The sequence below is a fragment of the Chelon labrosus genome, assembly GCF_963514085.1.
Source record: "Chelon labrosus genome assembly, chromosome: 6".
Taxonomy (NCBI): Eukaryota; Metazoa; Chordata; class Actinopteri; order Mugiliformes; family Mugilidae; genus Chelon; species Chelon labrosus.
The window spans coordinates 7,517,595-7,530,175 of record NC_140342.1 but is presented as its reverse complement, the minus strand read 5'-3'; the positions used below and the strand labels follow the sequence as shown (position 1 = coordinate 7,530,175).

The 12,581-nt window shown below is 38.8% G+C and overlaps 1 protein-coding gene across 1 annotated transcript in view; it reads left to right on the top strand.

Moving 5' to 3' along the window:
• Positions 1 to 12,360, top strand: part of tmtopsa (teleost multiple tissue opsin a) — a gene marked incomplete at its 5' end in the record, with an annotated part of 55,890 nt that extends 43,530 nt beyond the window's left edge. Inside the window, one exon of the mRNA XM_084546863.1 lies at positions 11,889 to 12,360. Within this exon, the coding sequence (XP_084402989.1) occupies positions 11,889 to 12,170 (282 nt within the window). The 3' untranslated portion in view covers positions 12,171 to 12,360. The remainder of the gene's footprint in view (positions 1 to 11,888) is intronic.
• Between the last annotated feature and the right edge of the window lie 221 nt (positions 12,361 to 12,581).

The window sequence follows — 12,581 nt, the reverse complement described above, 5'->3', positions numbered from 1 at the left end:
AGATTGCCCCACTGGGTCAGGCTGATAAATCATTTTCCTCAATGCTATCTTAATCATCTCACTCTGGTCTATTAAATGAGGCACAAAATGCTGCGTATGGTTTTTGAAAATATTCCCTTTAGATTCCGTCAGGAGTTTTTCATGAACTATACAGAGAAGTGTAGTATCGTGCTGTGTACTGGAGAGTATATCTAATCTCTGCCTCCAAAGCTGTTCGAGTCTAATATTTGGCTTTGAAGTTTAAACATTTCTCACAGAGTTACTGTCTTGGATGATTTTATTGTGGAGCTGGAAAGCAGTGCAAAATCTCACAGGTTCCAGATGTTGCTTTCTTGTCAAGGTACTGCATTCTTCTTCCCACCGCCACCAACTAACTGACCCTTTCAGCAAACACACTGTCGACCCTCTGAGAGAGAGAGAGCAAAAGTTGGAGAGAGGGACACCAAATGTCCTGTATGTCATTTTCAGTCTTCAATTCCTCCCAGCCCGTTACTATGGAAACTGTGAGTTGAGGCGAGTTGAAGACTAAAAATGCTGTACAGATACAAGTAGCAGCTGGTGTGCGCTTGTCCCTTCGACCATCGGCGGTGCTCACGGCCAAGCAGCCTGAGGTGGCTGTCAAACAACCGAGGAATTATGGGTGAGTTTACGCTAATATTGTCTTTTTGTTTTATTTTATGCGAACGCATCGTGGTGTTTACAAACTGTGCATAAGAGAGTCTCGCTGTGAAAGCTGTAGCAAAACTGGAACTTCAAAGGGCAAACAGGGGACATATTAAATGTTTTATTGTCGCACCATAACCTTAGCACATTTGCAGCTTCTGAGAGCATTACTACAACAGTTTACTGCTTATTAGTTCCATGCAAACACCTCAGGGTCAAGTGAATAAACAGCCCAACATTTTAAGAGAATTTTAAAGTTAATGGAGCAGAGAGTTTGTCGGGGGACTTCATTACTTTTGTATGGGCCCAACGCAGTTGCATACAGTAACAAATAAAAACAAAGAAATCAAGAACTTAATATAATAAGAACATTAGAGTCTGTGCAGTATGGTCCCAGAGTGGTGGACCATGGACTGTATGGCGGTGACCCGCGGAGCCGCAATATCAATGACCCGACTGCACTTCCACCAGACTCACTCGCGTTGTTGTTTAATTAATACTATGCTCTGCTCTACCTCCATCAGTTACAAAGAAATGTTGGATTATAAACTGTATTTATTTATTTATTTTTTATTTAGATTTCCAACAGTCACGGTCCTATGGGATGGTTGGCATAGCAACTAGTAGTCATCATGATGTCATATCCTGTGTATAAGGTCAAATAACTCAACTAAAACGAAACTTATCCAAAAAAATTAACACTTGAACAAGCATCAACATTATATTAACTACCTAAAATGACACACCATCCTTGAAAAAAACAATATTTTTTTAACATATATTTCATTGTTTTAGTTCAGCCCAAGTCCAATCCACTAACAAAGCCGGGGTGGAGCTTATGACCTACACTGCAGCCAGCCACCAGGGGGAGCTCTACTTGCTTTGGCTTCACTTTAGAGGAGCAGTTCCGCGGTCCATCTTTGTACTGTCTTTGTCACAAATTCATCTCATTCTTTCCCCTTAATCGAGTCTCTTTTATGAGCTCGGCTAACTGGATGCTGCTCTATGATTAGAGGATAGACATGAGAGTTGTGCCAATTTTCTCATCTGACTTTTTCCCAAGAAAGCGAATTAATGCGTTTCTGAAAAAGTGTCTAAAAACACTCAGACAAACCTGCGGTTAGAGTAGTGCCTATCAAGTAATGTATTAATCAGTTGTACAAGTCATGTCTTGGAAAGCCATGACTTTAGGGCTCATATTATCCGTGTGTGAGTGGCAGACCACATGTTCAATAAACTGACTGGTGGTTTCATCTCAGCAGATTTAATTTGTCCTCCTGTGAATTACTGCATCATGATTGACATTTTGACAGGCGCTGCAAATTTCTGACTGATCTTTTTTTTTTCCACTATTGCGAAAAACATAAAATGGAAGCAGTAAAATAAGAAAGCAATAAAAGGTAATAAAATAACGTAATAACAACAGCAATAAATCTAGTTTGTCATTCATGAGGAGCTCAGAGCAGATTCAAAAACTCCACACTCAGTTCATCATCATGGTAATTATGATATAAATGTTCTAGTCTTCACTGCTTTGAATAAATAAATAAAAAATAAATAAATAAATAAAACCGACTACCAAACTTTCTATGGTCTCTCAACTCTCTACATGTGCTGATCGATCATTCTCAATATATACAGTTTGTCAGGCAATGGAGTGGCTCAAAACACTGCAGTAAACATTTACTTTGTTGGACTGGTACACTTTGTTCTGTTTTACTTGGCCTCTTTACAGCTTGTCAGTCAGGCAGCAGCAAACACTGTTCTCAGCTGAAGCCTTAAATTGTGTTGGCAGGGTAACAAACGTACACCCCTCACAGTCAAATTGTCTTATAACACATATTGAACTTGTATATACACCGATCAGACATAACATTATGAGCACCTTCCCTAATATTGTGTAGGTTGCCCTTGTGCCTCCAAGACAGTTGTGACTCATCAGAGAATGGACATGGTCCTTCTGAGGGTGTCCTGTGGTGTCTGGCAACAGAGTGTTGTTAGTGGGGGCCTTTGGGTCCTATGGGTTGAGAGGAGGGGCCTCTGTGGATCATTCCACAGATACTTGATCAGTTTGGGATCTAGTGAATTTGGAGGCCAGGGGCAGTATTCCTAAAGATTCAAGAAAATTCTTAGAATCATGATGTTTTCTAAGAATTTCCCCTCAAAGTTAAGAGTAGATCCTAGTAAAGATAAAAGGTATTCCTAAAGAATCTTAGCTCTTAAGGTGAGATCTGTTAAGAGCAGGGAGGAGGACTTTTAGGAGGCTTAGGAGTTTCTTAAGCAGAGGAGAAAATGGCTGAAAGAAGAGGCAGGAGAGATATTCTCCACTGAATGACAACCAAGCTTGTTACAATCGCAATATCTCCGGAAATGAAAGTCATCACAACACTGAGGTATTTAGCAACAGGAAAAATGCAAAAATGCAACAATGCAGCAGCGATGACTTGGGGCCAAATCTACGTCTCTAAACACTTTTATTCTCATTGACCAGTTGAGCCAGAAGCAAACACTGTTTCTCTGTACAGTTGGGTTTCCTACTTCTTTTCTTCTCCATTGCTGTTCGGTTTGTGGAAGATCTGAACGCCAACCAACACTGCTTCTTCTAGGCCGGTTAGCAATCACAGAAATGGATGAAAGCTGAGCCACTTTACCCTAGTTAATACCAAATGGATGAAGGGCAAAAATTACCAGCATGGTAAATGAATGGAAGCGAATAAATAGAACCATCAGCGTGTGAATACTATGCATGTGGGAGTTTTCACACATTTTGTGGGATAATTTTTAAAGTATAGCTTACTACTTATTTATTTTTATGTAAAATATTATTTATAATTCCACAGTCTTCATAGAGATTAGATTCTATTATTAAGTCTATTGATTTGACGGTCCATTCTAGGCCAATTACCACCAAAAGTGTATTTTTATCTAGCTTTTAGGATCAACCAATCACACCTCTTGAAATGATGACTCATACCTAGCAACGGGGTCAACCACACCTCTTCACTAAGATAAGAGTTTCTGTCCATTCCTTGCTCAGAATTCTCTGAGAATTTTCTGGAATCACTCCTAAGCTAAGACTCCTTGCTAGTAATTTTTAGGCTAAGTTAGGAGCTCTCTGAGAGGATTCTCAGAATCTTTAGGAATACGGGCCCAAGTCAACACCTTTATGCCAAACCGGGTCTGATTAGTTTTAGGACTATCCAGTGTGTATCAGTTGAAACATGACCCATAATGAAATCCAAATACTTTGTTACCTGACTAATACTCTAACAAGATTTAAGTCTGAATTGAGGATCCATAACACGATTTGTTTTGCATTGTTATGCTATTACTTCATTATATTCCAATTTCAAGATTAGAGAGTGAACAGATTTCTAAGTAAGATGAAATGAGGTCTTACAGATCACATATCTATTCTTTCACAGAGAACTGTTACTCTTCTGAGAGGAATGACCGCTTTCTAGTTTGTGTTTGTGGCAAACTAATGACAGAGATGCTGATTTAACTGCAGAACTAGTTTTCAGAACTTAAGTCTCATTTTGAGCTAAATGAGAAATGTATTTGTGATTGTTTTCAGAGCCTTTAGGCTGACGTACCTCCAAGCTCTAATGCCATACATTCTCTTTATAAAGTATGATCAACTTTTTAATTGAAAAATTTCAATAGAACTATTCTTAAATTATCCTCTTGGCATCATACCCATTGCCATGTGTGCACTATTGCCTGCACTGCCACACTATTTTCACGTCATACTTGTAAGCATTCTCCAGCCAGATGCATATATTTTTGACTTAAAAGAAACAAAATGAACTCAAACTGAGCCAACTGCTAAAGTTTTATAGCTGCAATGTTTGATCCAGTCCATAACCATCTTTATCCAAAAACAACTCGTAGCATAGATAACTGTAAAAAAGGAAAAGCGGGATTTTTACATAAAATGTAACAGCTTATCTTAGCCCCACAATCACACAAGCTACACTGCTGGATCCTCCATGTTTATTTAGTGATTTTTATTATCATTATTATTATTATTACCTAAGAGTTTTAGGCCCATGTTGGCACATCTTCAGATAAACAATTTTTCAAGATCAAGACCAAGATCCAGTTTTGAGTCAAAACTTTGTGTCCTTTGAGTAAAAGTACACGACATTAGACAGATCTGTTTGCAAAGAAATGTTTAAGGCAAGCCAGCCATCTGTTAGTTAGTCTGTGGCTCTTCCATCACAGAAATGAGAATATGCAGGAAAACCACAATGTGAGACTCGTTCCAGCCAGACACTCTGGTGCAAGGAAATGATTGATTTACAATATAAACACTGTGCCGCCTATGCTAAATTGAGAATGTGCTTGGAAATCCCAAGAGAAAATCAGATGGTTGTTATTCTCTTCACACATTGCTGTGTGACAATCATTTTTCAAGCCAGAGCCCTCAGATCTATTAATTCTTTTTTCGTCACATTCTATGATCAGCATAAAACTTTGTAACACAGGGGACTTTATGAGATCAAATTAAGTCGTGCAATTGTCAAAGGCAGTAGTGAGTTCTCTGCTGCTGCCTATACACAAAGCTAAGCACTTCTTGGCATTGCCCCATTTCATTTAGAATCCTTAAACTGCATTTATCGTAAAGTAGTGAAGTGACTGCACTTGAACGCTCCTCAGACCTTGGTAGGTGTCACATAGAACTTGCATAAAGAAGTAGGGTCACACGCTTTGAAAAATAGATGAACTCCTCAACGTCTGAGATGGCGCCTGACATTTGACCCCGTAAGTTGTCATCCTCTACATCAGCCCAGTTCACAGAAAGCATCATCCAAACCTGATGTGACCACTAAGAGATGACTTAAGTCCAAAGATGACGAGTCATCTACAACCCTCTCCCTCCAAAATACTCTTGTCAGCGCATGTCGTTCCTTCCATCTTCCTGTCACGCTTTATCTATTTACATGTCATTGCGTTCACCTTTCTCTTGACCTTAGACTTGATGCCTATGGTTCTTAACTAACTTCATCCTCTGCCATTTGTCTGTTGTCTCCAGCCCTCTTTCTTCCATCTGTCTAGCCCTCTTCACTGTGATGTTTGGACAGCTAAGGGAAGCGAAGAGAGAGCATCAACACCACAGAGAGGAGCTGATCATCTTGTTTCTTTACATCTCCTCGTCAGCCTTCACTCTTAGTTGACCTGAAGGTTATGAACTGACTCACAAGAGGGACTAGTGTGTTGCTTATAGATATGGTGCAAGTAGAATTTTTGGTTATATCCCTGGGCGTTTCTCTCTTTCCCTCCCTTACAGTTTTTTGAAGCAGAAGTTCAATGTCGTGTCAAATGATAAATTCTCAAAAGATGAGCTCATCGTGTGGTAGAACCTTTTTTGTCTGAGATATGTTTTAAACTCAAAATTGTAGAAATTGAGGTGGCACAGTGGGGTGGTGGTTAGCGCTGATGCCTCACAGCAAGAAGGTTCCGGCTTCCTCCCACCGTCCAAAGACATGCTCGTTAGGTTCATTGGTGATTCTAAATTACCAGGATCCATAATACCAGATCACAAGTATACTTTTATTTCTTAAAAAATCTCATAAAACTACTGAGCGGCATAGTTGTTAGCAAATTCAACATAACAGAAAGGGGTACAAACTTATTATAAATAAACCATTGTGCTCATGTTCACAGTGATGAAGAAATATGCAACCGAGTACAACAGTATGGCTCATTTATGTTCTTTTAAATCATTGACAACAGTAAAGGTCTAGAGCTCAGAGAAATAAGCTATCAAGCTTTGGATACACAAGTAAAACTTGTTACAAGCTGTTTTCTTTCTTTAATGGGCTTATTTTATGTTATGAAAAAAATAGAATATCATCTTTAATCCTGATATGATTTTGTACCTCTGCATCAGAACTGACCCAGCCTGACTTGACTGTTTAGAGAGCATGAAGTTAAAATTATCAAATTGTATTACACCATTTTCATGATCTTCATTCCAACTCATCACAAGTTGGCCAACAGACTTAATTTACATTATGTCATACTTAGACTATAACAAAGGCAGAGATTATTTTGATTTTAAAAAAAACTTTCTGAACCTCATCTTTCTATTTGACAAACATTTTAAGCACTGACAAAAGCCCATGCCAACTTATAAACAGTATGTAATTTTCATCAGCCCCTCTTTGATTTTGGTGTTCTCCAGGGACCAATTATGGGTCCTGTTTTACTTTCTGTTTATATGCTTCCATTGGGTCAGATAATCTCCTGACATAGCTCAATCTTTACTATTACGCTGACGACACACAACTTAATGTGTTTAGTAGTGATTTAGGAAAATGTTCTCATGTAATGGTTTATTTTTCTGACATAAAATGCTGGATGCCATACCTGTAATTTGAATAAGAATCTTGGGAACATGTCCTCCTATGTCAAGCATTCTGGGGGCAGAAAAACTGAGCTTTTAGCTCTTAGCTCCATGCATTTATCTCATCAGGCTTGAACTACTGGCCACAGTATAATGCCATCCTCTGTCCAGCCCCTGCTACTCTAGACTGGCTAGCTGTTTGGCGTACAATTTATTTTAAATGTACTAATTATTTTGAAGCGCTACATGGCATCACCTTTTACTAGTGTATTTTTGTTTGTATTTTTACTTGTTTTATGGTCTCACCCTTTCTTTTCTTAAATGTTTTACATTGAGTATGTGTACTTTTTATCTTGATCTGTAATTTACTTTGAAACACTTTTGAAAAATTTTACAGTTATTACTTTATTCATCTAATTTAATAAATGCCCTTTGAACTAAGTAACTAGTTTCAACCATTTTTCTTTATATATTAATATCTGTCAATATATAATACATTATGTTCATAGCTGAAATTTTTCCAGTTGTGGGTACTGAACTTCTTCAGTATCTCCAATGTAAGCAGATGGTGTGAGAGAGTTCCATTACGTTTTGCACTCATGAGAAAATGTAGTAGACTATAAGTATACATGAAACTCAGAAAGTATACTAAGTATACTACGTTTACTCAAGAGAAGCTTCTTGACATTAACAGCAACTCAGGAAGAGGACTAAAAAATATTGTGGTTTAGTGCAAGCCACAGCATTGAGCATATGTCACGGGTGTGGATCGAAATGCCTAGAATTTTAAGTATTGCCAAATATCCTGAATGCATTGTTATGCTTTCAACATGCTACTGAGATCCTCAATTATTCATAATCTCCCTATCTGTCCATCAGCCAAAGATAGCTGGATTTGAGCTGGGTTACACAGGGGCTGTGCCGCTTTAGTGTAAAGATTGGTGTGAAACAAGAAAATCTGCATGAAATGATAATCTGGAGACTTCCAGATCCATTCCCTGGATTGAAAATGCATCCAGGGGTACATTCATTATTTATTATACTCTGACGGACAGTGTATACATTTCAATGGCTTTCTCTGTACCTCTGAGACAGTCATTAGATGAAATATTTTCTTGTGTTCCGAACCTTGATGCAGGTTAGAAAAAAGTATTTCTGGAGGGGTAAACCTGTAACAGTTTGTGTTTGAGGCAATATGTTTATGGTAATATCTCTTGTTTGTTGCCAACATGAAGCATTGGACAATTTCTAACAAGAAACCTTTGTTTTTGTTTTTAATCATTGATCCTGTGAATAATCCAAAATTTTACTTGATGACCTTTCACTTGATAAATGTTATTGTTGATGAAGAGGACACAATAAATGAAATGAGTGGTAGTAACATTTAAAGACCGATGCTGAATGCAAACAAGCTTGTGGGATTTTGTACAGGGAACACTGCTGTTAGGCATTGGTTGGCCTGGAAAGCTGGGTAAATGAATGTAGGAAATGCAAAGGTAAAATAAAAGACAATAAACATATTATATACATTATGAAGAAAAAGTCAATGTGACTAAATTCCAACATTACCATCCATCTCAACTATTCCTGAAAACGTCAGCAAACATATAACTCATCCATATGGGCATCACTGAAAATTTCCACTTAGAAGCTTGTGAGAGAGCCATTTCTAACTGTCTTCACATGAACACAGTGCACACAAAAGCAACAAGCCTCTTTTTTTTTTAAAATGTTTTTTTTAAGCCTTTTATGTTTTCATTGAGAGTGGAAAGCAATCCAGTTTATGACTGCTTTTTAGCTTGTGAAGCACATTAATAATAAAAGGTGTAGAAATCCATCTTGTCACACTGCAGTGGTTGTCATCTTCATTTCAAATTAGATTAGATTCAACTTTATCGTCATTGTGCATTTTTGAGTACAAGGCAACAAAATGCAGTTAGTTTCTCACCAGAAGTCCAGAAGCAGGTTATGCACATATGTAGAGATATACATATGGAACTAAATTAAATTAAAACGGATGGACATATTACAGCAGGATATTAAAAGTATGAAACTATGGGTAACAGAAACTATACTACAGCAGGATATGTACAAACTATAGTTAATAGCCACTATAACTCAGTGGTGCAAGGGTAGCAGGAGGATAGAAGTACTGGAGTGATTCAGCTGCGTAAATGATGCCAGAAAGCTGAAGGATTACACATTGATGATAACTCAGGAGCCTGGTTCTGTGAGCTCAGGTGTAGACTTGTAAAGAACACAATTGTTAATACCGGGCAATTCCACAAAACCGAGGATTATTTCTTATGGAGTTTTTGAACTGACTACACAACTGTGAGGGGAGATGGTGGTTATGGCACATAAATAACGGTTATAGATAAGCTAAAACTGTCAGCACAGAATCATAAATAAAACTGGTAATGCCTAACAATATAGTACGCGCAGTAATAATACACAAAATCAAGTACTTAAGAGAAATGACTGTGGAATGAAACATTGAGGAGTATAGTGCTGATGTGTACTCATGGGAGGAAGAAATCTCTCAGGCGAACATGAACAAACAGAAACTAGCAGTCACACCGATGAGCAGGTCAGTGAGGAAGCTGTGTCCTGGTGGACAGAGCACACATGTCACAGACCACAACCCTAAGTGGCTGACTAATGCAAGGCATCTGCATTTATTTGTTTACAGTGCTAGCCAGAAGTGCTGGGCTGGTCAAGGAAGTCCCATTCCCATTTAGTGTACATATACATCTACTCTAAAAGTACCTGAGTGTACATATATACAGAGTTGGTGTACAGTGCTGAGGAGCAAACATTTTGACCAAAGAGTTAGATCAAAACATTGTCTGTTAGAATTTATTTTATTTATTTTTTTTAATTGCAGCTTTTAAGTATTGCTTTTGTTGCTGCTTAATGTGTAACACGACACCCTTTACTACAGCTGAAATCCATTGGTGGGTATGTGTTTTGGTATGAAAGTACAAGGAGGGTTTGGATACAAGGAATGCTTGGCCAAGTCTTTGTTTTGTTAAAGCTGCAAACAGTGAGAAATTACCTCGGTTTGCTAAGCACTGTGCATTCTTACTCCCAAGTCAGCCTTCAGCCTGAAACTAAAGTGCAGCAGCCCCCCAGTGGCCCACTTTGATTGGCTAAAATCCAGCAGGAGCCTCTGTCTTTGTTTTTGTTTCATTAGGTTAATATAATTAAAGTCCAGAGTGACAGGGTGGGACTGTTCTCTTCCTTTGTTGCCTCTTTGGTGATACAGAGACTCAATTCTCCTCTCCAAATAGTTCTTAGGTTTATCCAAAGCTGCCTCCTACCAACATGAAGAACAATGGGGACTTTGATAGCTCCTACTACTGCTGCCTTACAACTAACAACTGGGAATGTACTCCCAACGTAAATGAAGTAAATGCATCACGTAAATAATTCAAGTCAACCTCACAGCAAGTTTGTTTATTTTCATGACATGATTCCAATTTGATTAAAAATTTCACTGTGGTCCCTGTTGGCATTACGTCCTCACTGAATCAACACTGTTGTGCCAGTTAAATTGCCTTGCCTGTGTCTTGAGAGCAGAGCCCGATGCTGGAGTGAGGGTAGCATAAAGGGCCGGTGTCGGCAGGTTTAATTTCTTAACCACTGATATGGAGACAAAAAAGAAACAAAAAACACCTCAAGCAAGGCCCCGAAAACTTTCCTCTAGTTAAAATATGGTTATTTTAAGAACCTAAATCCCTACTGTACCTAATGGTTCATTAATGCAGTAGCTCCAAGTGTGTTCTCTAAGTGACTGTAGGTGCATTAGGCAACTTCCAGGTGTGAATCTGAACCAATGTGTGTGTGTATGTGCGTACTTAATAATCCTTACACCCAGCTACAGATTTCCAAGGTATACTTTCCAACCTTTCGACAAATTTTTTCTCAGCCGAGTTTGATGAGACAGAGAACAATGTTGGACATCTTCGGTCTACCCGAAAACTTTGGATTCTTTTCACACTTCTTGCTTTCTCTGCTTTGGTGTAATAAATTGTGTCTTTTTTTTTTCTTTTTCAATGGTTTCATTATCTGCAATTCAGCAGCTTCAATTCGGGCATGTAGTCCACTTCCTGTTTTGATTGACACCTTATTAGCAAGAAGTGAATTGTGGCCCTGCGCCACACACTTGGATATTTTAATGGGGAAAATTGAAAATAACCACAGATAAGCACCATGCCAAATGAGCTAGTTTTCTCTTCCTGCCTTTTACAACATTCAGCAGCCTATACACTGTACTGCTATATATTAGGGTAAGATTTTAAACCTAGCCTCGCAAAACACATACACAATCGACTATGAATATATTTGTTTTCCCAAAATTATGAGAAAATAAAAAGGTTAGGCTGTACTTCCTTGCCAGATTAGAAACTTTATAGATATTTTGTGTCCCTTGGTGTATTGTTCCGTAAGAGAAGGCAAGCGACACGTTAACTCCAGTGACAGAGCAGCACTGCAGTATGCAGGGATGCAGAGGAGGGTAGGGGAAAAAGTGAAAGGGTCTGATCATTGATAATTAAATGGCATTTGCATTAGTTTTCACCACACATGGAGAGAAACGGAAATAATTATGAGGCAAGTTGGTAAAAGAAGCAATGTTGCACAAAATATATCATATTCATATTAGACCCGAAATCTGTGCAATGCATTGAGAAAATAAATATACAAAAGTTTTCAGCAAAAAAACAAAAACTCAGATATCTCAGAGAGAGAAACTTATAAAAATATATGACCCTCCATGGCTACTTACCAGTCTCATCCTCCGTGGTCTCTTGTGTAACTTTGCAGCTCAGTACATTTCTGATCATGTGTTCATGTCATATGCTTGCCCCAGTTTTACAGATGTTTCCATGCCCTGCTGCGCTGTGATACTCCTCGACGGGGCTCCAGCATGAAGAGCTCCTCCAAGGTTGCAACCAAGGCAATGAGGGGTGCACCAGTTACCGGTGTCCGCCGCAGCAATGATTTCCTATTTATGGTAGCCTCATTGGGTGAACCTGCTGCCACAGTGCCCCAGCTGGGACCCTCCCGTGAGCCCACCATGGACATCACCAAAGCCCCTTCTTCAGACAACAAACCTGTTGTAGTGTCACTAGTGGCCCACTTTGACGGCTGATGATTGGCTATAACTCTAAAATCCCAAAGTCTCCAGCAGGGAAGTCATTAATAATAAGAGTGGTGGTGTTACTAAGGCTTGGATAGCAGCAGCCTACCTGTCCAGGTGGATTTAACACAGCTCTTGCATCAGCTCTGCCCTGGCTAGAACAGATGATGGGCCATTAGGAAAGGGAATCCTCGGACGGCCTCTGGACAATCTGAAAAATCAGGAGTAAATCTGAGGAAGCTGGGAGTGTTTCTCTGCAAAGAACATTTAAGGGATGTTGTCCAAAATTTTCAAAGAAAGCAGTGTTGGAATGTGATTGAAATAAAGAGGAATTGTAGGGATGATTTTTTTGTGCAGGTTTGGTAGAGTACTCCTCCTCATAAATTCACAGAAATGTGTTTAAAGTTAAGAAGGATCCGATGC